Source organism: Macrobrachium rosenbergii, chromosome 10 (assembly GCF_040412425.1).
Source record: "Macrobrachium rosenbergii isolate ZJJX-2024 chromosome 10, ASM4041242v1, whole genome shotgun sequence".
NCBI lineage: Eukaryota > Metazoa > Arthropoda > Malacostraca > Decapoda > Palaemonidae > Macrobrachium > Macrobrachium rosenbergii.
Genome location: NC_089750.1, coordinates 1,645,259 through 1,671,707, shown reverse-complemented (window position 1 = coordinate 1,671,707; position 26,449 = coordinate 1,645,259). Strand labels below are relative to the sequence as shown.

The 26,449-nt window shown below is 38.6% G+C and overlaps 2 protein-coding genes across 7 annotated transcripts in view; one reads left to right on the top strand and one right to left on the bottom strand.

The window, feature by feature from the left end:
- The first annotated feature begins 5,241 nt into the window (after positions 1-5,241).
- LOC136842403 (ribosome biogenesis protein SLX9 homolog) lies at positions 5,242-26,338 on the top strand. 3 transcript variants are annotated; one of them, XM_067109663.1, is made up of 5 exons: positions 5,242-5,392; positions 8,101-8,280; positions 9,317-9,492; positions 14,389-14,590; positions 26,202-26,338. In XM_067109663.1, exons 2-5 carry the CDS (start codon positions 8,135-8,137, stop codon positions 26,329-26,331), a joined length of 654 nt encoding a protein of 217 aa, XP_066965764.1. In that variant the 5' UTR covers positions 5,242-5,392; positions 8,101-8,134; the 3' UTR covers positions 26,332-26,338. The 3 variants fall into 3 exon arrangements, with proteins under 3 accessions (XP_066965764.1, XP_066965763.1, XP_066965765.1); XM_067109662.1 differs by having other exon boundaries at positions 5,245-5,403; XM_067109664.1 differs by having other exon boundaries at positions 5,245-5,403; positions 22,568-26,338.
- LOC136842402 (uncharacterized) overlaps positions 22,415-26,449 on the bottom strand; it is a 124,177-nt gene continuing 120,142 nt past the window's right edge. For all 4 annotated transcript variants that reach the window (XR_010854199.1, XR_010854200.1, XR_010854198.1 and 1 more), the window contains one exon: positions 22,415-25,770. The gene's annotated coding sequence lies outside the window, so the exon portion shown is untranslated. The remainder of the gene's footprint in view (positions 25,771-26,449) is intronic.

Genomic DNA, 26,449 nt, shown 5'->3' with positions numbered 1-26,449 from the left:
CTGAAGACTCTATCAGTTCCTCTGACGCTTCTCAAAGGGAGAGAGAGAGAGAGAGAGAGAGAGAGAGAGAGAGAGAGAGAGAGAGAGAGAGAGAGAGAGAGAATCTAAATCTCTTTGGAATCCGCTTTAATTCAGTCTCATCAATTAAATTATTTCCTCCATCCATGCGCATGCGCAGTCACGCGTATTCAAATGTAAATAAATGCAAAATTAAAAGAGAGAGAGAGAGAGAGAGAGAGAGAGAGAGAGAGAGAGAGAGAGAGAGAGAGAGAGAGAGAGAGAGAGAGAGAGAGAGAGAGAGAGATGCATAAAATTGAATTTATTTTAAAATTTTTTCATCCAACACCGCATTTGCTTTACGTAAAACTAATAGTAAGATTAACAGACAGTTATACAGACATAAAAACAGGTTGAGAGAGAGAGAGAGAGAGAGAGAGAGAGAGAGAGAGAGAGAGAGAGAGAGAGAGAGAGAGAGAAATACATAAAATTCAATTTATTAAAAATTTTTTCATATCAACACTGCATTTGCCTTACGTAGAAATAATAGTAAGATTAACAGACAATTATACAGACAGATAAAAGCAGGTTGAGAGAGAGAGAGAGAGAGAGAGAGAGAGAGAGAGAGAGAGAGAGATGCATAAAATTGAATTTATTTAACATTTTTTTCATCCAACACTACATTTGCTTTACGTAAAAATAATAGTAAGATCAACAGACAGTTATACAGACATATAAAAACAGGTTATAGAGAGAGAGAGAGAAAACAGGTTGAGAGAGAGAGAGAGAGAGAGAGAGAGAGAGAGAGAGAGAGAGAGAGATTATGTTTGGTCATTCCGTTCATTTTTCCCCAATGGCTCTCTATAGAAAATCTTGCTGATTCAGATTACCTTTCCTTTTAGTCTTCCATACTAATGACCTGGGCTACTTTTAAGGTTATATTTGTTGAATCATCACCGTTATCGTTCGCAATAATAATAATAATAATAATAATAATAAATAATAATAATAATAATAATAATAATAATAATAATAATAATAATAATAATAACTGTGAAAGACTTAGATTCACTGCTAAAAGGTAATTAATCCTCACCTTACTATTTATGATACAATGTGTATCCATTCATTCATTTTTTCTGTGTGTAAATGCATTTAATCTCTCTCTCTCTCTCTCTCTCTCTCTCTCTCTCTCTATATATATATATATATATATATATATATATATATATATATATATATATATATATATATATATATATATATATATATATATATATATATATATATATATATATTTATATTTATATTTATATTTATATATATATATATATATATATACATACGTATGTACATGTATATATAGGTAGATAGATAAATAGATAGTTAGGTAGATAGAAAGAAAGAAAGAAATCAAACCATCTCACGACTTTCAGAAAATACCCGAAGGGAAAAATCACGAAGCTTTCTGCACATCATATCAATCACAAAAAAAAAAAAAGGAAAAGGCCAAAATAGACCCATTCATCTCTGTAATGACAGAGGAAAGGGGATTAACCCCCTTCACCCCCAAATAAAAAAAAAAAGGACGAGCGCTGAGGACGCCCAGCCTAGCAGCGGCAGATTCCTTCGTGTGGGAAATCAGGAATGGGAAACTCACTCGGAGATTTCATTAAGATTCGGAAAAGAGGGAAAAATAGAATTGCATTTCCGACTTCATCCTCCGCCGAGATTTGGCTCAGACCTTCCGTTTGCCCTCGGGGGCGTCGAAGAGGCAACGGGTTTCTTCTATTCGGTCAAAATTGGTGATGAAGGTTCCTCTGCTGACTGCTTGCGTGGTGATGATGCTTGCTGTTCAGTCCGTTGATGTGATATACAGTAAATATACACAGATATTAGATACACGTGTATAGATATATACGTATATATACAAGCGAGAAGTTTGGAATTCGATCTTCAGCAAGTTAAGTGATTTAGGCACCGTCCCCTTGAATTTTATTGTGCCTCTGTTGAACTTGGTAGTGTTTGACGTGAGGCTCATGGTAGCTACAAGTCGTGGTGGACCGCATGCAAGGTGAAAAAAGGATATGCGTGGGTCTTGCAACCTCACTCCAGTATTCAGTTCTTTCCGGAAGCTCATTCCCTCCTTAAACGCCCAGTTTAGGAGATAAGGTCCTTGAAAGCATAGACACGAAGGAAGTTTCTGGAATCCAGAGGTGCTTCTCGTGCTCTTGGCAGGTTCTTAGCTCTCTTGATTGGTTCCACCTCCTCCGTTCCTCACCACTGGCATGTTCTTAGCTCTCTTGATTGGCTCCACCTCCTCCGTTCCTCATCACTGGCATGTTCTTAGCTCTCTTGATTGGCTCCACCTCCTCTCTCTTCTCATCACTGGCATGTTCTTAGTTCTCTTGATTGGCTCCACCTCCTCTCTCTTCTCATCACTGGCATATTCTTAGTTCTCTTGATTGGCTCCACCTCATCTCTTCTCACTACATGGCCATAGTATCTCAGATGGGCTTCCTAGCCTTCTCCTTTACATTACATATACCACTCATTCTTCCTATATCTTGGCTCTCCCTCCTTCCTACATCTGGCAACAATGGAAGGTTGGAAGATCATTGCCAAACAATGGAAGCTGAGAACTTCCTTTAATTCAAAGACTGTTGGCAGCACTTGGAAGACACTGGAAGGCGCTGTCACACTGTGGACTGCTTGTTCTTGAAGGTAGCTGGTAAAATGCCTTGTGTGGACCCCTAGACTTTGACCAACCAACTCTCATTTCTGAATAAAGACTCGATGTTCATTTTTCGTGTTGGAGTTAGGTACTTGGCCTTATGCCAGCATGGGTCTAAGACCATATGATTACCTGGTCGAAGCATTGAGAAAAGAGAGAGAGAGAGAGAGAAAGAGAGAGAGAGAGAGAGAGATTAATCACATAATATCTACCACATCCAATCACTGCCAGCTAATATAATTCAATCATTCCAAAGGTAACTTCAGGTAACCTTCAGAGATTACCTTATCTTATTGCCTGCTTCGCGTAATTACATTCAGGAGATTAGCGTCAGATTCCCAATGAAAAGCCACTTCGTTGATTACCTTAATCACCCGTAATTATCATAATTGCCTAGAAGCTCACCATCCACTGTTTTTGAAAGAGAAAAATTTTAATTCTGGGAAATGCAAAAATTTTTATATACCATTATTATTCAGTTGACAGCCACTAAGCCTAAGTAGTGTGTGTCATTATTATTATTATTATTATTATTATTATTATTATTATTATTATTATTATTATTATTATTATTATTATTATTATTATTATTATTATTAGTCCAACGTGTAACTTTTGATCATGATCAGAAAATAATAAACAGGAGTGAATTGTATTCCCAGGGATACATGGTGCCTAATGTTCTTCGAGAAATTTCATAAATAGGTTCACTTTGGATGAGAACGAATGGAATGGAATATAGAATTTAGTCCAAAGGCCAAGCACTGGGACCTATGAGGTCATTCAGTGCTGAAAGGAAATTGACAGTAAAAGGTTTGAAAGGTGTAACAGGAGGAAAACCTCAAAGCAGTTGCACTAGGAATCATTTGTTAGAAGGTTGAGGAGAGTAAGATGGAAGACAGAGAATGTGAAAGGAGGTACAGTAAAAGGAACGAAAGGGGTTGCAGCCAGGGGCTTAAGGAAGGCACGCTGGAAAGAGTCTTAAGTAGTTGGATGAGAATGGCGACGGGCAAAAAGTAGGAAAAAATCTTTAGATTTGATTTACGAAACTGAGGCTGTCAAGATAAATAAGGGAGATGACGTATACAAAGATATCAAGATAGAACTGGAAATAAACCTCTCAGATGCAATAAGAAATAATAGCTAGAGGGGTTGAACAGCAAGGTGAGAGAGGTTTAGGCACATGACTCGTTGAGTCGCCAGGATATTTAAAAAAAGTCAGTGACGTCATAAATAAACATGTTTTATAAATACCCGGAAAAGCAGTTAACCAAGCACTCATTTACAATAATTTCCATAAACTGTCCCACATACGTGTAGTGACTGCGCACTTAAAGACAATACATTCACAAATCATTATTTTATATCTTATTTCCCATAAAAGTTGTTCCTGCGTATATGAAAAAAAAATATGGAGTGACTGTTCACAGATTAATTTTTATATATTTCAATCCAGAAATCTTTCTTTGACATCTAAGAGCAAATTGTGTGATCACCAAAAATCCACGTTTAAATATTATAGGCTTATTCTGTAATCTTAAAAAAAATTAAAATACTGCCATCGCTTTTTTATGTAGCGACCAGATCCAGCGAATATAAGTTCGGCTTTCGTTATAAGAATTACAGCCTAGTAGCCTACCATAGCCTGTCATATTTATAGTCAGTGATAATGTCTTCCGGATAGCATACTAACTATATATTAACTGTATGTTATTTTAATTATTTGTTCTATAACTTTCAAGATGGTTTATGCAGCTGGACGAAACTACAAATGGATGTTTACTCTGAGACAGTATTCATAATTAAACAAATCAAGGAATGGGCGGTGTCTTTGAAATTCGAGACTCCTTTTTTTGTAGATAGACTAGAATAAAATAGCATTGGTCAGGAAACTAACATAATTTTTTGGGAAATCGTGTAGATGATAAATTTAAATGAAAGTTGAGACTTGAGGGGTGACCGCGAGTGAAGGGTCCAACAGGGGTTTATCCCTTGGGCAGGACCAAATGTGCTCATACCCCTTTCAAGGCAGAATTCCCTTCAAAATGTTTATATAAAAAGAAACAATATTCACCACTGAATGTAGCAACAAGGCTGCGAAATAGTTTGCGAATTTTGATCGGGGTACGGTAGAAGGGAAACGAAATCAAATTCAAACTAACTTTATCCGAATGAATAGCATTAATAAACATGTACGAAAAATTGAAGAATACAAGTATTGGTAAAATATCTCATCCCTTGGGTCTTACGACATGATAAAATCAGCTAATGCTCCAAGAAATCCAAATTGCTTCTTTCTGTTGTACAAAATTGAAGATACATGAGCTGAAATTTTCTCTACAGTCAATAAGTTCTTTTATTACTGATACTTTCCCCTCCTCTCCTGTCTTTGTGACGCCAGTTTTAGTAACCACAAATCAATCAATCCTCTACTGACTCATTAATGAATGAAATCGGTGGTATGGCCATTTATTTCAGGAAGTTGGGAGTGCCGTTATGGAGGATGAACCTAGAATTACTACTACTAATACTTTTAACTAAAAGTAGTGGTAACGGCATAGTTTGGGACTTAACGAGGTCGTTATCGTACCCATCCTAATTCAGTGGGCCAAAGGACTCGATCATCATCCTGTTCCTAGGTCAAGAACCGTAGGCTTAAACGTAATAATTACGTAAGTGATTTTATTATTAACGGTTCTTTTAGGCCTGGCTTCGGTGGGCAAGGTTACCGAGAGGCCTTAGTAGGCTGCGCCCCCCCCCTTTTTTGAGGGGGTCGGGAGCCCTTCCATAGCCGGCCTAGGTAATTTACCCACTTTAAAATCGTTAACCATTTGGGTAGGCTGTATAGACAAGGCCCCAGGCTATTTTCGGGGCGGGCCCCAGTGAATGACGACGGTAACGCGATTCCCCCCCCCCCCCCCCCGGGGGTATTTCTAAGTAAGGACTCCGCACGGACTATTACTTTGGTAATTGACTGGATAAAGTTCATTTCCGAACATTATAATGTAACCTAACCTAACCTTGGATGGTGTGTCCTAACCTGACTTGGGTGGGGGCGGGCTTTGCCCCCTCCCCGAACCTCCCAAGTAATTCGTGATCCCCTACTCTGCATCCTGGCCTACGGTAATAATGGCGATTCTCCTGTTGTCCAGCTTTTGTGTTCTTGACTTCAGCGGAGGAGTACAAATCAGCACGCTGCAGTGGGGTAGTGCTGTCGGTGTACCTCGCGCAGTGCACTGTAGGCATTCCTTCAGGTTCTCTGCGGCGTCCCTTCGCCGTTATTCGTTTCACGGGCAGTCCCTGGTTAATGGTGGGCTCGGTTAACGGCGATCCGGTTTTGCGGCGCTTGTCTAGCTACGAAAATCTGCAATTTTGGCGCTGGAAATCGCCGATTTCCGCTTATCGGCGCCGATGTATTCATAACAGAGGCGCCGATAACCGATAATCGTGCTTTTCAGCGCCGATAGCCCTAAATATCGCTGATTTTCAGTTAGCAGCAATTTTCGGTTATCACACACTCGAACGGAACCTCTGCCAATAACTGGGGACTGCCTGTATATACTATACCTCTGTTTATATTCTCTTTCATCAATCTTACTGTCCACCCTCACGTAATAATTGATTCCTAGCGCAAATGCGAGATTTTTCTCCTGTAACACCTTTATAAACCTTTCGACTTTCAGTTTCAGCACTGAATGACCTCGTAGGCCTCAGTGCATGGTCTTTGGCCTAAACTCTATATTCAATACAAACTGGTAGGACTAAGTTTCCATTTGGATGACGTGCTTCGGCACTGGTTATAGTATGACCTAACTAAAGAGACCAAAACCTAACCTTTCCCAGAATATCGTGTCCTGACCTAATCAGACTTACCTTCCCAACCTGGCTTGGGGCACCGTGCCCTGACCTGGGGGGCCTTTCCCTCCATCCCTTCCCCCCCCCATGCAACAGTGAACATTGAGCATATGGAATGGGTTAGACTAGTCTACCCCTTAACAGCATTATTTCCAAATCATTATAGTTCATTACCTTATTCAAGAATGCTGCTGTGCAACCACGAGGGTTTCATCCTGGGCTTCCTTGCAGCATTCATGAATTCACTCGAATCAGAGGTGCTAGGTTTGGGTTGTCTTATCTCCAGTCAGGAAATAAATCAGAGCTGGATGATGTCAAGCAGCGTTTGAGTGGATACAAGTTTTATTAATTTAAGAAACGCCCAAAGTGGACACAGAGCACGTTCTGCAGTAGATATCGATTCTTGATACAACCTCTTATTAAATTCGCTATTATTTTGAAGCAAATGGAGTAACCTTATACAAAGATAACACTGCCAGACACAGAAAGAAAGTGGTGAATGTTGGTCTGTAACCCTAGGGAATGATGTGGGTCAACTGGGCATACGATTGGATGGTCTTAAATTTCCTGTGATTGGGTCTGGGTGACGTGCAATGGCAGCCTAGGAACTATGGGGTGAGAGGGATGCCATACTATGGTCATCTTAAGGACTACATGAGCAGTGTGCTGTGTGCTGGGTTAATGTCAGCATGAAAACTTAGGAAAATTTATTTTGCCACTGAAAAATTGGCAGTCCAGCGATTCTACAGGTGGTTTTTCGGGGGTATAGGACACGCTGAACTTCTTGTATTCTGTGCAACTTTTTATTTGGAGTTATAATGACCTGATACCCTAACCAGCCTCCTTAAACACAGGTGACACTCTTCACATCATCACTGTGAGTTTCTTAAGGAGCAAAATTCCATGTTGGCCTAAGACCAGCTCAGTCTAATACTGTACTACACTATTAACACACAGGCACCTCACCTAGGCTATAACAACATTGCATGCGAATGTATGTTGCATGTCTATAGTTGCAGAAATTTGCACTTCCATATTGAACAATGTTGTAAAAATTGACAAACAACAGCAAGTCTTCCTCTTTCAATTTGCCAGAATTTGTCAGTTTAGTTGGCAGTTCACAAGCATAATAAAATTATATTTTTATCAGTGTCAACTTTATGAATGAAGCCCAGTGTATGAGTGTGATATCTGTAGTAGGAACATTTGGTTTTGCAGATTCAGTTTTTCTCTGCAAAAGAGTTTAGACTTAGTGTTTTCACAATGAACATTCCTGTTTATATATCCTCCGGGAAGTGTTTGCAAAGTACCTGTAAAACTCTGGTTTGAATATTATGAAATATTAATTTTGTATTAAATACACCATATTATTCTCAGAGGTTTGGAAGTTCGACCTCATCTTCAAGAATTTTTGTGCTATCGAAATCTTTTTCTTATATATATATATAAATTTGCTTTCTTTTTAATATAGTTATACACTATTCTCCTGCATTAAACCATGACAATTTTTGTAGGTGTAGTTGAACTGACCGAAGAGGCATTTCAATCATGGGGAAAATTAAGAGGATTCGACAGAAATACCATGCCACTCTCAAGAAGGAAAGTGAGGGCGAATCACAACCGTCTGTTCAAGCTTCAAGCGACCAGCAGCTGAAGCCTGTGATAGAAACGACAGATGCCACGTCTCCACAAAGGTATTTATCTTTCCTATTCTATCATCATTCCTGCAGGGTATGTCTTTAACGTAAAGTTGTTTAATGAGACCAAGGAATCACATTTTTAGACTCTCATGGATGAAGGATAAAAAAGGTGAAGCTAAGGAAATTTGATAGCAGTTGGGGCAAGACTGAAGGAAATAGTTTCAGAGTAAATGACACAGCCTTGGATGGGGCTTGTCAAAAGGGATGTTAAGAGAATATTGAGGACTGTGTTGTCATCTATGGGGTACACAGTAAGTAGTAAGCTGGTTATGAACATATCTGCCTGAGACAGTGAAATGGTCTTATAGGAAGGGGAACTGAAGTCTACCAAACTAAACAAGATTTATGACAAGAAATGAATTTCTATCACCATAAATAAATTCCTTTAATTCTTCATTCTCCGAGCGGCCAATGAAGAATTAGAGGAATTTATTTTTGGTGATAGAAATTCATTTCTCATCATAATGTGGTTCGGATTTCACAATAAGCTGTAGGTCCTGTTGCTAGGTGACTAGTTGGCTCTTAGCCACGTAAAATAAATCTAATCCTTCGGGCCAGCCCTAGGAGAGCTGTTAACCAGCTCAGTGGTCTGGTTAAACTAAGATATACTTATCTTTTTCTTTTCATTATTCATTAGTTTTTGGTATTCTTATTGTTAACCAAAAAAGACAAAAATCTATACATAACTAAGCCAAGAATGTGGTTGTAGCCTGTGCTCAGGATTCGTTCAACTGTACAGTAGGTGATCAGAATGTGAGTCTCTTGCTTAGACTTGTTGTCCCTACGCAGCAAGCATGGATGTTTTAGTGGTGTTTCTGAGATACAGCATATTTGAGTGAGTAGGTATTTTGCCATCATATCAGATCTGAACTGTAGGCAGAATCCTAGAAGTTAGTTTGCAGCAGGAGAGTGAAACCATCAGTAGCCATGGTCCTGGATAATAAAATCAGTAATTTAAGGAATAAGAGCCCTAATCGGATAATCCTTGGGTAATTTTTTTTTATTTTACAATTATTTTTTTTTCTTTCAGTGATAACATGTTTGCCGGGATCAAGATTAGATTGGAAGGTGTCACGAGCTCATCAGAACCTGCGGCACACGACGATTTTGACAAAATGAGTATTTCGTCGGCTTTAGTTGCCAAGCAGCATGAAGGTGTCTCCAAAAAAGAACGAAGACAGCAAAGGAGGGAAGAACTGTTGAAAAGTAAGTCCTTTTGTTTTTATTTTGTGATAGGTCTGTATGAGAGAGGTGGCATAGTAATAGGAGGTATGCCTGAGAGAGGTGGCATAGCAATAGGAACAGTTCTTTTATTCATTATACCCCCGTCACAAATTTTACTTCTATGTGGAAAACAATCTTCGCAAGAAACATTCAAGCATTATGCAGAAGTTCAAATCAGAGCTGGATAAACAGCAAAATTTTTCATTCTATTAATTACTGTCATCATCATGTTTGTGGCATATTCTATTTCATCAGTAGTCCAGTGATTTCTGTTCCTGTCACCCAGGCTGCTACTACTTTTTCACATTTCTCAGAATAAAGTTCACAGTCCAGAATGTTGCTCAGATATTGCTCAGATACAGAAGTGCTTTTCCTCCTCCAAGGTCTATCCTTTTATGACAACTTACCCACCACCTTTCCACAACTTTTTATGCATATTGCACATTCGCAGGCCTTCGTTTATTTTGCAGTCCTGAGCATCCGTCGCACTCTAGGCATAGTATTTTGTTTATCACCAATGCCAAAGGGTGGTATTGCCATCAACGCACCTCGCGCAGTGTACTGTAGACATTCAAAGTTCTTTGCAGTGACTGTACCTCCATCCATATTCTCTTTCCTTCATCTTAATTTCCACCCTCTCCTAACAATTGCTTCGTAGTGCAACTGTGAGGTTTTCCTCTTGTTACACCTTTCAAACCCATTTGCTCGCAATTTCCCTTTCAGCACTGAATGACCTCATTTGTCCCAGTTTTTGGCCATTTGCCTAAATTTTATATTCTAATGCCAATTTAATGGTTGGATTCTTTTCTTTTTCCTCTTTTTGGTCATCATTAATTTGGTTCTGCTTGCAAAGATTTCCAGTCCTTCACCCTCCATTCCATTTTTGATCACTTGTGCACTTTGATGACTAATGTTCTTCCGAGCCTTCTGTTAAAACAAGGCCCTCTGCATGTAGGGACTCCCAAAGCCTCTCCATAAGTTTTAGTGTGATAGTTTTAACATTATTCCTACCTGCACCTACTACCTACTACCTTGGGATGCAATCCCAGGCACAGGGTTCTTGGAGGGTAATGAACAGAAGCGTCAAGTTTAGTGTTAAGATGTTGAAGTCTCACTGTGTTAGTTTTTTCAAAATGGAAATATTTTAAGAAGGTAATCTTGTTACGTATTAAATGAAATGTCTTAAAAGCAGGTAGATTACGAAAAGTGTCATTTCACCCTATCCTATGGGGGTCATGGCACAAAAGTTACACTTGTGTGGGAAAATTTGACATGTCAAGTGAAAGGTCTTGTATTCATAGATTATATAAATGGTAATTGAAAACTTGTATCCCCTTGTAATGCAATTGTTGATTGGTGTTTGCATATAAAATGGGTTTGTGTGATTCTAAAACATCATTTGGCTATAAGTGTCGGTTTCTTTTGGTATACTGCCTGCCACCATTTTTGATAAAGTAATGCCTCTAGTTTTGAGTGATTCCTTTCATAATGCCCAAGTAGCTGCCTGTCTTGATACATAGCCCAAATGCCTTGTCAAGATCGACAGATGTACATAACATAACGCTTATTTTCGCGTGGTACTGTAGTTGCCTCGTCACAAAGACTGCCTCTTTTATTAATTCTCCTGGTGTTATGACAACCTGACAGTTTTTGAACTGAGCAATCTCTCCAAGTGTCCTCCCAGAACCCTCTTCAATACTTGCAGTAGATGTCCCAGTTGTCATATGCTTCCATTTTTCTTTGTTATTGTTGTAATTTAGGTTGGATAAGCAAGTGGCTTTGAGATTGGCCTGTGCGCCTCAATGCAATTCACTACTTAATGGTCCTAGAGTATTTCACAGTAGTGAATTGTGTTATTGTACATTAAGGTTTCTCTTTCTAAGCATTTAAAAAATACATCATCTGTTACTAGAAAAGAACTAATTGTTAAAGGGGTTTTCATATCCAAATAATGGTAGCAGAATTTTTTACATCATTGTTCAAAGACATCTTAACTGCCTAACCTCCAGACATTTACCCCTGTAGGGGGAAGTGCCTTACGTGCACACCTCATGTGGTGCACTGTAGGCAGTACTTAAGGTTCTTTGCAGTGTCCCTTCGGCCCCGAGCTGCAGCCCCTTTCATTCCTTTTACTGTACCTCCGTTCGTATTCTCTTTTAACTGACTTTCCACCCTCTTCTAACAGTTGTTTCAAAGTGCAGTTGCGAGGTTTTCCTCCTGTTACACCTTTCAGACCTCCGTACTGTCAATTTCCCTTTCAGCGCTAAATGACCTCATAGGTCCCAGTACGTGGCCTTCGGCCTAAATTCTATTTTTCCAATTTTTTCCAGACATTTACTTTTAATGAACTGTTAATATAGTTGTTACTATAATCCTTAGTACTTTTACCACTTTAGTTTGTGTACATGACTCAATGCAGAGTATATAGTTTAAGGGTGTAAAAGGACAAAAGAAAATCTAGTTAACAAATGTGGGTTGACAAGACAAAAAATAGCAACAGGTTTCAAAACCAAAATGTATTAAAGAACAAAACTGGCATATATTTGACCCCCGGTATCCAAGGGGGATGCATACCACAGCCCCTGAAAATAGCTAAAATCTGCAAATACTTGGCACCCCTCAAAAACACTTACACTGTAATTGCCTATTTTGATAGTTCAAACACCAAAAAAAGCCCTCCCAAAAAATGCTTATACCTGAGTACTTTAACAGTTATATCACAAAAAATGCATTTAGTCACAAAAATGATATGAAAATACAGTAATTAGTGAATATTTCTCCATGGAAAATACCGCGAACAGGCGAATTTTCTGCGAATAATGTGTGTATACATTCCACAGAAAAATCCACGAATAGGTGAAACCGCGAATAGGCGGGAGTCCACTTTACAGTTAAAAAGTTTGAATAGAGTTGTCCTAATAACAGTCGCGGCACATGCAGACCTAGGCTTACAACCTGACTGCAGATGAAGTCCCATTAAGGGCCGTGCTGTCATAATGCCCAGTAGCTACTGGATATCTCTTGTTCTCTTAAAATCTGTGGAACAGAATACATGTAGAATGTAGGCCAAAGGCTGAGTGCTGGGACCTATAAGGTCATTCACTGCTGAAACAGAAAGTATCAGTAAAAAAGTATGAAAGGTGTAACAGGAGGAAAACCTCACAGTTGCACTATGAAACAGTTGTTAGGAGAGGGCAGAAAGTAAGATGGAAGAGACTGTCTAAGGATCACGGGGTCCTCTCTGACTCAGAGACAGTTAGATCGTCCATAACCAACTGACTGTTTTGATTCTAGTTGCTAGAATATGAACGGAGGTACAGTAAAAGGATTGAAAGGGGTTGCAGCTAGAGGCTGAAGGGACGCTGCAAAGAACCTTAAGTAATGCCTACAGTGTACCGCTTTAGGTGCACCGACAGCACTACCTCCCTACCTGGCTTGAAATCTGTAGCACTGTTCTCTAGCCAGTGTTATGGATATTGGTACTATTAAGTGTCAGAAAGGATGTAATGGTATGTTTTAGTGTTGTGTTTATGCATATACTGTACTGTATTCATATTCATGTTACTTTTATATGCGTATAATTTTATTTCTTTTCCACTTTTTCTCGAGTACTTTGAGGAATTTGATTCTGTGGAAGCTTGCACTGCTTATCAGTGGCCATTTTTGTTTGTTTTTGAAGAATCAGTGCAAGTCGTGAATCTTAATTATACGGTGAGGTTTTGACACAAATTCACAGATCAGTTTTTGTGCAGCGGGAAATATATGCAGGATGCAATTGGTAAATTGAAAGTTCACTTCATTCTGTCTGAGGTTGTATGCCTTCAATTTGAGAAGTTTCGTGCTAGAATAGCTTGACAGATTTGGTGCTGCTTTTAGTATTAAAGCTGTTCTTGGTAATTCTGTAGAGTCTCTGAAGAGAGACCTTGCCTGGGTGTCAAATGTAAGTAATCAATAACTGTCAGGTAAATGCAGTTGCTTCCTTTGTACGAACTTTCTGCTAGAATTATCCATGCATGGAACTGCAATGAAAGAGCAGTAACTCGATGTCTTTTCATTTTGGAAACAAGGATCATTGCAGAAACATTGTCTCAGTCACCTTATGATTCCAGAATTGACGACGTACCTCAGGAAACTGGCTTTGTCCTCATCAGAGCATCAAGACATTATCTGGTTCTCTGCATAGCTTGAATGTCATCCAAGTACAGTATTGTAATTGCAAGAGGTTCGCTCCTACTCTGTGCTGACATCTCTTGAATTCAGGTGTATCAGTTGTTTTTCTGTTCCTTTATATTTATTTATTTATTTATCACCTTTTCCTATAACTTTTCTCACTGCAGGCTGATTTCCCTGTGGAGCCCTCTTGGGTTTATTGAAGTCTGTCGACTCAACCGAGCAAGTGGACTTGTCACCCAAAAGTGGTGGATTCTGCTTTGGAGAGAATGTAGATTTGGTGCCCAAAGAATTTTGTCTTTTCAGTAGATTTCTCTTTTCTTTTGTATTATCCTGTAAGGTGAACTGTAATGTGTTTTATGTTTGCTCTCTGATCCCACGCATTGGCTGGAGACTCCATTAATGAAACTGAGATGCTGCTTGTAATTGGACAGCTTACACTGATCGAGCCCAGTTATCATTGAGCCATTAGTTAAATTGTGGACGCTCTGTTCACCACTGCACTGGCAGTACGAAGACACAAGTTGAGGAAATATTGAAATTATTTGAAACTTTTTTTTAACCTCGAAGGAAGATACGCTACTTGAGGTAATATATATATTACATATATATATGAACGTTAGTATTGCAAATAAAATTTTTGCTTGGACACTGGGTATTTTGAAGCTTATTCATTTATTTTTATATTAATGTTTTATTTGTTTACAGCAATTGATACCATTAGGGCATGTGAAAGAGAAGCCAAGGAAAGAAAGAAGAGAGAGAAAACAGCGATCGTCGGAGATGTCCACCCGTTGCTCAACGCCCTGCCGTCGTTAGAGGAGGTTCTCGCTGCGTCTCGGCAGAATAAACGCCCTGTTTCTAACAAAGTTAGGTCAACCAAAAAGCAGAAAAAGGCAACAGAAGAAATGTAAGTATCTTTTGTGTGAAAATGTCTTGTGACGTTTTGTTTTCGTGTTGTGCAGATTTTCTGACATGCTCACTTGTGTGCATTATTTAGAAGCGCATCATTTTACGACTGGTTTAAATGTCAAAGAAGTTAGGGGCAAAGTTAAAAATGCTTGTAGGTTTGTCGCTATGCAAATATTACAGTAATACCTCGTATGGGGCACCCTGAGATAAATGTTTCTGTACAAGAGACCAAATTTAAGGTTTGTCGCTATGTAAACATATTACAGTAATACCTCGTATGAGGCACCTGAGATAAATGTTTCTCTACATATTACAGTAATACCTCGTACGAGGCACCCGAGATAAATGTTTCTATACAAATGACCAAATTTACTTTTTTTTAAAATATAACTTTACGCAGAAGGAAGATAATCAAGCGTTGAACCGCTTTTCAAATCGGCAGAATATGTGCTTATTGAGGCGAGTTGTCTTCCCGAGGGGGATTTTCCCCCATTTCACTGAAACATCCTCTTTCCCTGCTGGACTAACCAGTGCTGGTATGTACTCTTGTCACTGTGTCCTTGGTGGACCATCACACTACAGTGTAAGCAATGATGCCCTTACATTAGCCCTTACGTTAAGGGGAGCACACGCTTCGATTTTTGATGAATGGTTTTGAAGTTTTCAAAAACTGGTTAAATGGCTGTAACACATGAGCAACACCTTTGTTATCACATGAACAAAGCATTTTTTCGAAATATTAAAACTGATGGGTTTTGCCCCCCCCCCCCTCACAGTGAGGTAGGGCTGATATCTGGCTCCTAATGACTGTTGTAATTTTTTCCTGTATTGGCCTAATTTATTTATTATTTTTGTTTTTTTATCACCGTATTGCCTACGTCTGGCAGCAACAATGGCTTATTCCTTGGTGAGTGCGTGGCCTGAGCAGCGTTTCCACAACCTGAATTTGTTTTACCCTAGATCTGAGCCTCAGATTCCCCTAGGTTGGCATGGATTCCCCTAAATCAATAAAGGAAGGGTAACCATAGTAAAATTACAATATATTGGAGTATACATTGAAAATTTTATATTTTCTTTTGTTCACAGTAGTAAGAAAATAATCTCTAACAAAACATACATAATAATTTTTTTAAATAAAGAAATAGCACTTTTTGTAAAGTAGCCTATAATGATGGTACCATGATTTTTCTTTCAACTTAGTTCCATCCTAATTTGACTGATATATATATAAAAGAATCACAGAATAAAGCACGGTGTTCACTTAATATAAGAAATATGCATAGAAAAATAAATACTTGACATAATAATGCTTTAGTTACATCCTAATTTGACTGATGTATGTATAAAAAAATCACAGAATAGAACACAACGTTCACTTTATTAAAGGGATATGCACAGAAAAACAAATACTTAACACTATCATTGCAGCATTATCACATAAGACTGTAAGCCTACAGTAAATATCACGTATTGGAGTACAGGAAACCCCCCCGATTCGCGGGGAATGCGTACTGCACCCCCCTGCGAATACCTAAAATCCGCGAATACTTAAAACCCCTCAAAAACACTTAGAACTGACTATTTTGATAGTTTAAACACAAGAAAAACCCTCCAAAAATGCTTATACCTGAGTATTTTAATAGTTTTATCACAAAAAGTGCATTTAGTCATGAAAATCATATGAAAATACAGTAATCAGTGAATATTTCTCAGTGAAAAATACCGCAAATGGGCGAATTTTCCATGAGTAATGGGTAGATACGTTCCACAGAGAAATCCGCAAATACGTGAGTCTGCGAATCATGAGAATGTGAATACGGGGGGTTTAATGTACCATATGATTGCAGCATTATCACATATAAGCCTACAGTAAGTACTGTATCACCTACACAGTACCATCATTTGCAGTGACCTAACATCTGCAATACTACTATAAAATCATTCTTTCCATATAAAAGCTAATATATATATCACTGCAGTACCACATAGGGCTTATGCGTAAAGTATTTTGTATCAATAATCACTGACTTCAGCAAAAATGCAATATCTATGATATTGTGAAATAGCAAAATTTCCATCCTCTGTAAAGAATAGCCTTATAGGTAGAGAGAAACATCACTTAAACTACATTTTGGTCATATCATATATGCATATTGTCAAAATGGTTGTCCATTGCTTTACAAGTGATCTGTCTCACATCTTTATCATCTCCTAGTGAACTTTCAACTTTCATCTAAACATTGTTGATGCTGTCGCTATGTTGCATTACTTCGTATTGCCCCAATTGCTGAAATCATTCGGTCATCTTTGTTGCTGCTGTCACTACATTGCATTACTTCGTATTGCCCTAATTGCTGAAATCATTCAGTCGTCAATTCTGAGACCATCTGTAGTCATATCTTTATTATAAGATGGTAAATCATGTGCATTAAACCACACACACTTTCATTTTTTAACCTGGGCCTCTTTGGGGTCTTTGTAAGATTAAATTTACTAAAAAATCTCTCCATACTAGCATTAGAAAATGGCAAAGATAGCAACACAGAGATAACAACCTTTAGATTTGGATAGCAAGGGAGGTTTGCAGCATTTTTTTTTTTTTTTTTGTTAAGTACAATATCTCTGTTTTCCTAGGCAGACTCTTTTCAAGGCATCTTCATTGGGAAATGAGTCTCGTAATAACAATAACATGGGTTCACACAAAGATACTGGCAAGTAGTGTTCTGCAAGGAAAGCACAAAGTTCGAGTTCTATTTTCTTGGCAGACTTGTCTAATGGATCATTACTCAACAAGAAGCTTGCAAGTGTTTTATTATTAACCTTCTGCATAGATAGATTTTTATGCCTCTGACTGGAAGCATGCCTTATAATGTCTGACTTGCTACACTGTAAGTCCATGTTGCATATCCCGCAAAATGCAAGATGTTTTGAAGATGTTGACCTTGAGGATTTTGATAACCACCCAGAGAATTTGGGGTCTGACGTCCAGCACTCTCTCCATTTTTGTCTATAGACCTTCCCTTTTGTGATTGTTCTCGCTTTCTTGGTCGTTGTTGGTGGGGGAGGTTCATCAGACTCATCATTCATCTTGAAGTACCTGAGTGAGAATATATACTATTTTTCTATTCATTTTATGACCAGTTTATAGTATTCAGTGGTAGGCTATACCCTATGTTCAGCAGAGTCGACAAACATCATTGTTTATAGATAAAAATATTCAAGGGACCCCCATAACAGTAAACAAACATCACCTTTTTATACATAATATTCATATAAACAGAAGAAGATAAACAAAGTAATACTCACAGAATTTAGGTAATGTTTATCTGCTGTTTCTGAAATGATCGTAAAATGTACAAAAGTCCACGCAAGATTGTAGTACTCTCAAAGTACACTTCCAGTCAGGCTGCCAATATTATCCTTATCTTGTAGATACTACCGAAATCAGTTAAATTATTTTTCATCCCAGATAAGCACTATTTGCCCTGACTTTGAATATAAAATGTTCGAAAGAGACCGCCATCAGTGCGATGGGTCTCTTACAAGTATGTCACTCCATCCCGTCCGTACAACCTAACCTAAGCTAGCCTAAATCCCCATAACAACTGTAGTTTTTGGTGTACTCTTGTGATCTTATCATTGCATAGCCTAGTTTAGGCTAGGCTAATAATTTTGTTCCTCCATTGTGCAGTGCTATTAGTGAGATTAAGCTAACCAATAAAAAAAAAAAGCACGAATGTGGTTCCTAAAGAAGTCCAAAATTAGCACCCTACCTAGCTGTAGGTGAAAAAACTCTTCCCCCAAAACATTGCAAATCATCCAAGTTACTTCATACTTGCACATACTTAATTTAATTATGAATCTAAAAAGTTTATTTTCATTTAAGTGGTAAAAAGTTTAATTTTCACTTTCCTGGGGTTTTTGAAGGGGAACGACTGTTCAAATATTCCAGGCCGATGTGGCGATGTTATGCCAATACACTTGACCAGTATTTAATGATTGTACAAAATGCCCCCGATGAATATGAACTATTCCTTTTTTTTTTTTTCTTAGTTCATGAACAAGAAAATATATATTAAAAGTAAAGAGGCGCCGTTCTAAAGCCAAAAGCTTCTCTCCGACCGAGTCAATGTGTGTCTCTCGTCGGACTCGGCTTTAGAACGGCCCCTCTTTACTTTTTTTATGTATCTATTTTCTTGTTCGTGAACTAAAAAAAAAGGAATAGTTCATATTCATCGGGAAATAATGTTATAGCACACTAGAAAATAAACAATTAACCCCAAAGACACCTAAATTCCCATAGATTTTGGCATTTTTAGGATTCCCTTTGAAGCCTAAACGCCACCTGGTTCGGGCCATTACCGGCACGGCGTTACGGTCTGAGAGTGAGAGAGGCAGACGACGAGTCAGTCTGTCCAAAACTTTCAGAGGAGAACGACCCGCATTTTACTCTGAGCATTTTTTTTCGCTATTTGCTGTGTTTTTGCTGGTTATTACATCCAGCAACTCTAAATACAATCTGTATACTTTAGTGTGAGTGCCAGAGTGAAAGTGAGACAAAATACCGTGACGGAGACGTGCAACTCTGGCCCGTTTACTCTAAATACAATCTATATACTTTAGTGTGTGTGTACTAGAGTGAAAGCGAGACAAAATGCCGAAACGGAGCCGTGCAACTCTGGCGCGTTTAGCAAATTTTGCTAAACAGAGACAGAGGGTCGAAGTCAAAGATTCGATTAACGGCAGTGAAGCAGCAACGCCGTTGTCACCGCCAGTGTTGTCACGTGTCTCCAGCACTGGCCCGCCACCACCAGCAGCAGCGCCATCACCACCACCAGCAGCGCCATCACCACCACTATCACCAACAACAACACGAGGCCCTGTTTTGACAGCCGAGAGCCCCGCCCCCATTGCCTCGACGCCGTCTGCTGCACAATCAGCTGAGGTTCTTTCACCTTCGCAAAGACGCCCACAGTCGATGAAAGCAATAAAGGACGATGAAAAGGGAGTACATGATGAAAAGTTCATTATCAGTAGATCTCAGCTAGAGAAAATAGCGTCGAGTCTTCGATGCAAGGTTGGAAGTTGTAGGGGTAAAGTTCAGTTGGAAGTCTCTGTCAATAGATGATGGTACGGATATTTTTCTGAAGTGCCGAAAGTGTAGCTTTACGGTTAATGCCCCAGCAGAGCGAATTAGGAGCAATGGAAACTTTGAGCACCCTCTGTTTAGCGAGATCAAGTTAGATCAACCAAACAGCAGAAAAAGGCAACAGAATGTAAGTATCTTTAACGTGAAACTTTCTTGTGATGTTTTGTTCTTGTGCTGTGCAGATTTTCTTGCATGCTCACTTGTATGCATTATTTAGAAGCGTATAATTTTGTGACTGGTTTAAATGTCAAAGATGTTAAGGGCAAAGTTAAAAATGCATATAGGTTTGTCGCTATGCAAACATATTACAGTAATACCTCGTATGAGGCACCTGAGATAAATGTTTCTATACAAATGATCAAATTTATTTTTCTTTAAAATACAGTGAACCCCCTGTATTTGCGGGGGATGCGTCCCACACCCCCCGCGAATAGGTCAAATCCGCGAATGCTTAAAACCCCCTCTAAAAATGCTTATACCTGAGTATTTTAATAGTTTTATCACAAAAAGTGCATTTATTCATGAAAATTATATGAAAATACAGTAATTAGTGAATATTTCTCAGTGAAAAATACCACGAGTGGGCGAATTTTCCGCGAATGATGTCTAGATATGTTCCACAGAGAAACCCGCGAATGCGTGAGTCCGCGAACCATGAGAACGCGAATACGGGGGCGTTTACTGTATAAGTATATGCAGAAGGAAGATACTCAAGTGTTGAACAGCTTTTCAAATCGGCAGAATATGTGGTTATTGAGGAGAGTTGTCTTCCCCGAGGGGGATTTTCCCCATGTCACTAACACATGCTCTTGCCCCGCTGGACCAGACCAGTACAGTACTGGTATGTGCTCTTGTCACTGTGTTCTTGGTGGACCATCGCACTACAGTATAAGCTGCTGCATCATTGCCCTTACGTTAAGGCGTGAAGTGTGTTGGCATCTTCTGTTCAGCTTTTACTGTGCTCTTTCTTCCAGGGAATGATTATCTTGCATTACAGCCATAAAAGGTCTGCAAGGCTGAGAATCCCCACCTTTGTCAAAGACATCATTCTTACCCACTGTCATTTTGTAGGCCTTCCCAGTAGGCGGTATGTTGCCAGCTTTATTTGCTACTTCTGTAGTACATTTCTTAACCGAAATCTTTTACTGATAAGTTTAACCTGGCCACTCAGGTTAATAGATTTATTGACAGAGTGGCCTAATGGTTTGTTATAAAGAAATTGAGAAGCATATATATAATATTGCTCCCTGCCTTCTACAAAAAGTTGCTATCTTGCAGAAATGTTTTAGATGTTTCAGGATTAAGGTATTTTATCAGAGTGCTTTAACTTTTTTATTTTTCTGTGTGGCAAAGATGAAGCTGTTTCATCCAAGTATGTAACTTTTTCCTTGTGAAGATGAAGCTGTTTTATTAAGTGTTTTAACTTTTTCCTTGTGAAGATGAAGCTGTTTTATTAAGTGTTGTAACTTTCCTTTTTCCTTTTGGAGAAGCTGAAGCTGTTCTGTTGTAATTGTTGTCTTCCTTGTGTGGAGTCCTGTTCTTCAGCGTGGTCATTTGGTGCTGGCTGACATCTCAAACTCGTGGGCAGTTATGTCATCCGTCAAGTTTGATAAACTCTTATTGTTGACTTGTAGCATAGACATTAAGTTCATTATGTTTGTTGCATTAAATCCACTATAAATACTATCATAGACATTGAGTTCATTATTTGTTGCATTAAATCCACTATAAATACTATCATAGACATTGAGTTCATTGTTTGTTGCATTAAATGTACTAAAATACTAACCATCCCTCTGCCCCCCCCCTTTTTATTTTTACCTAACCGAACCTAGCTGTGTTTGCTTACAACACTAGGTAGGCTACTGCTGCAAATATTGTCATTCTCTAGTATCAGGTTTAACACTATGTAAGGAGTTTTATGTTGGCTACAGCTAAAATGTGGAATAGTTTGCGTAGCAGTTGTGGAATCTTCTGATCTCCAAGTGTTGAAGTTGAGGAATGAATTCATTCCTGCCTTTCTGCTTACAATCCTGAATTAGTTTGTAAGGAGTTTTATGTTGGCTACAGTTAAAACGTGAAATAGTTTGCGTAGCAATTGTGGAATCTTCTGATCTCCAAGTGTTTAAGTTGAGGAATGAATTCATTCCAGCTTTCTGCTGACAATCCTGAATTAGGTGCATCAGTTTTATTTTTTATTCACACATTTTTCACATTTTCCGTAACTTCTCTCTCTGTAAGCTGATTTACCCTTTGGAACCCTCTTGGGTTTATAGTATGTTGACTTTGTCCGTAAGGGTTTTCAGCCGAGTAAAGAAATGAATTAATAATCAAGGCACTAGGATTGGGAGATAGCATAAAATACAGTCCAGTTATGTATAGGTTTAATGAGCTGTCAACCATATGGTTGTTTTGTCATGTTGGATTTTATAGCAAAAGGAAAATACTAGGTTTATATTTATGGAACTTATATTCTCACATTATAGGCATTTGTGACAGTATTTGGTTCTTTTTATTACCAGTGGAAAGGATTGATTATAGTGAAGTGGCCTAGGAAACTCATGGCAATCATGCCTTCTGCTTTGGGTAAGGAAGACTAAGTAGGTTGAAAGTACAGTCAGACATTAAAATGTAAATTTTGCTGTCAGGATATACATAAAGTACTCAATTGTATTATGTTTGGATGATTTATTTTACAGTTACACAGAAACAAGCCACACACAAATGTGAACTTCATATAGCTAATGAGGAAACAAGTCATATTTTATGGAACATCACAGTTATTTTGTGTAAGAGTTCACTTGTGCTTATGATATTCAATTTCAGATGTGGAGTAGCGCCCAAGAAGTTAGATCTTCCATTTAATGTGTTACCAATTGATGGTTGTGGCTTATCTGCATGGACGACAGTGCACAGCTGGCTTGGTAGTCTCTCTTGATAAATATCAAGTCAAGAAATTCCTAGGGAGTATGCCAGCTTCTTGACAACTATGGCAAGCCCAGTATTTAAGAAATGGCAAAGGTGGTTTACCTAATTTGGGAAATGGCGAAGAAGGTTACCTCCCCACATATATGACCATTGTGCATTACTTGGCAGTCTAAAAAGGAAATCCATGGAAGTCCATCTTTTTTATAACGACAATGACCAGCGCTGCAGAAGTTCATTTGTGCATTACTTGGCAGTCTAAAGGAAATCGCTGGAAGTCCAACTTTTTTATAATGACAATGAACAGCGCTGCAGGAGGGATTCTTCCAGTGTGTTGATAGTGAATTAAAGAACAATTCTTGGCGATCTCTATAGCCACCAACTAGTAGAAGCTTCTCTACACCTGTGACAACACACTTCGTCTGTGAATGAAGAACGATCGCTCGGCATTCTTAGCAATCTTCTTCCATAGCTACCAACCAATTGAATGTGTTGGAGGAACTACTGTAGCTTCCTACACCTGTGACAACATTTGTCTGTTAATGAAGAACGATCACTCAACAGTTCTTGGCAATCTTTTCCATGGCTACCCACTGGTTGAATGTGTATTAATGACAATGAGATTGCACACAGTTAGGTTGGCGATCTGTTGGCTATCTTCTCCATATTAACTACCAGCCAAGTTGAATTAGCTTCTTTCCACCTGTGACAACATATTCTGCTCAGTGGGCTTCTCTGCATTCACTGTGCACACCAGTTGATGTCCAGCATCATCTAAAGAACTAATTCTTTTACAACTGTGACAGGACAATCTGCTCAGCATGACTTTTCTTGGCAGACTTCAGTGGGACTAGGGCAGAGGTTGGCTTCTCTCAACAGCATACACCTTTGGCAGACTTTACTCCATTTCAATCAGCACACTCCATTGGCAGGATAGTGAAGAGGTTGGGTTCTCTGTATGATGCAGCAGCTTACTCATCACTTGAAGAGGTTGGCTTCTCTGTATGATGCAGCAGCATACTCATCACTGGAAGGGGTTGGCTTCTCTGTATGATGCAGCAGCTTACTCATCACTGGAAGAGGTTGGCTTCTCTGTATGATGCGGCAGCATACTCATCACTTGAAGAGGTTGGCTTCTCTGTATGATGCAGCAGCTTACACCATTGGCAGAACAGTGGGAGTAGTGAAGAGGTTGCAACACCATACACCACTGGCATCCAGCATGTCTTGGCAAACTTCAGGGCAATATAGTGAATTGTTTGACATCTCTGCATATGTATTCAAGAGTTTTGGCTTCTCTGGAGGTTAACTTTAGTTGCAATCCAGTACAGAGTTTTGCTTCTCTGTATATATGTATATATAGATAGCATAGTAAACTTCACTTGCAGTTCAGTATAAGTTTTGTTTCTCTGGACATGTAAGCGTATACAATTTTCCTAAAATTCACTGAAAGGTTAAACATCTCTTAACATTCGCTAGAAAAGGTTTTGCTTCTCTCAAATTTAAGTATTGGCTTCACTTCCAGCTGCTCGGTGGGTATTCAGACTCAGTTCAACACCGACATTAAAGCTTTCAAGACTTCATCTTGCATTCTCCTGTCCTGTGACCTTGAACATGGGGTATGGCTTATGTTCATGTAAACGACAGCATGTCACCTACTCAGCAAGTTGATATTTTGGAAAGGTTACAGCTTGGCTTAGTTAAATCGGTTAACGTCTTGCCTGCAGATTAGCTAAACCTGTACAGACATGTTGACGAGGTATGTAAAAACACAATGCCTGAGGTTTAGTGGTGTAGATGGTAACTTCTCTTGATACGACAACATATCTTGTAAAATTCGCTCACATTTCTGGATCTTTAGACCATTCTTTGATGACGGTGCTTCTCTTGATTTATGAAACATTTCCTACAGTTAGCTTAATCACAGTTCTTATTCAGACTTGCTAACCAGGAATAGAGCCAGTTGGGTTGATCACAGTTCTTATTCAGACTTGCTAACCAGGAATAGAGCCAGTTGGGTTGATCACAGTTCTTATTCAGACTTGATAACCATGAATAGAGCCTGTTGAGTGCTAACCAGGAATAGAGCCAAGTTCAATCAGCACAATTCTTGATGATTGAGCTCCTGAGTTTTAATATCAGTACATTATTAATGTTCAAGCATTAATTCAGTCGAAATTGCTTGTTAGAAAGTCAGGCTTGATTAATTCAGTCTTCAAGATAATTCTTGTTATTCAGGATTTGGTACAGCTGGGTTAAGTTGGTCACCTTACCTTCTCTTTAATGCCTCAGTTAAATCAGTCAACATCAGAGCAAAACTGAGGCTGGTAGAGCCAGGCTAATTTAGCACTAGATGCCTGTATATTGACTGGATGGTAGAACTGGGTTAATCATCATAATTCTTCATAGTTCTGCCAGTTTTAATTCTGGACAGGTATAGCAGGTTTAACTCCGTTATCAACAAAAACCTAGTTCTGTTCCTCATCTTGCCTAGTCCCCAGTGACTCGAGGGTTTTAACTTCATGAAACACATATTTCCTGTTTTCATTTGCTGGCTCAGCTAATGCGGAGCTGGTTGATTTTCAACATCCTCTCCATAACTGTAATGTTCAACTTGAGTGCTTGGCTAAACGTTTAGAACATTCTTGCACATTTGTAGCATCCACTTCAATTACTTTTATCTTCAAGATGAGATCAAAGCAGTCAGCAGATTAAGGAATTTCAAATGCAGGTTTGTCTGTTCCTGTTGAAGTTTAGTTCATCTTCAAGACGTGTTTCCGAGATCAAAGCAGTCTGCAGGTTTAGGAGGGCACGTTTGTCTGTTCCCGTTGCAGTTTAGTATCATCATAAAAGTTGTGTCGTCAAAATTGAGGGTGCAGGACTGTTGCAAATGTACCTTTTGTAACTGCTGTTCCCCCAGTGCTATTACCATTGTCAAGTATTTCACACTGGCTTAATTTTGTTGCCCAAGCTGACGTTTTCAAATGAAAGTCTTTAGCAGTTGTCCAAGCTGAAGTGATTCTTTAGCCCAAGTTTGTGCCACTTCAGATTTCACTCCTTCCTTCCACTGGAAGTTTTAGGACATCTATTTGTTTGAGCTCACCCTGAAAAACAAAGTCGTTGTTTTAGTGAAGTCAATAAATATCTACAAATCAACAATAAATAAGCAGAGTAACTTGATAATCATCTTGCAGAAATATCAGTAAATTAGTAAAGAAACTGTATACATTTGCATAAAATATATCAACCTACAATAAATAATTTAGGAAATATGAGTTATCATTCCTCAACACTGTGATACAGTATTTATCATAATTCAAAGCTTGAAAAGAGGACAAAAAATTATTTAGTTGGTGGCCAAATATGAACTTTAAGAGACAGTTGATTCCAATGGAGGTGATATCATCATCTTTTGTAAAAAGTGTTAATTTCTCCATTACCATTTATTTACTATGAACAACTATTTACAATGTTACATATTTTAGTACATTGTCATATAAGGTTTTTAGTTGATGTTTGCTTATCTCTTTTCCAGGATGGCTGACATACAAATGTTCGTTACAGTGAACAAAGACCAAGAATTTATCAAGGACCCATGTGCAGCAGCTTCCAAAGCGGTACAAAATAGAGTTTTATATGAAGATGAGCTGCATAATAAAAAGTAGGAATGTTTATTAACCTTTTTTTCCTTTTCCTAATCCAAGACCTTTTGCATCATAATGTCTTGCTAGAGTTCTCACTTTACCAGACCTAAAATAAGAAGGCATTTCAACAAGACCATGA

Bases quoted from the DNA above. Each gene is read 5' to 3' on its own strand.
- LOC136842403 (XM_067109663.1), top strand. From the start codon at position 8,135: ATGGGGAAAATTAAGAGGATTCGACAGAAATACCATGCCACTCTCAAG. The intron at 8,281-9,316 runs GTATTTATCTTT...TTTTTCTTTCAG, and splicing joins GATGCCACGTCTCCACAAAG to TGATAACATGTTTGCCGGGA. The intron at 9,493-14,388 runs GTAAGTCCTTTT...ATTTGTTTACAG, and splicing joins GAGGGAAGAACTGTTGAAAA to CAATTGATACCATTAGGGCA.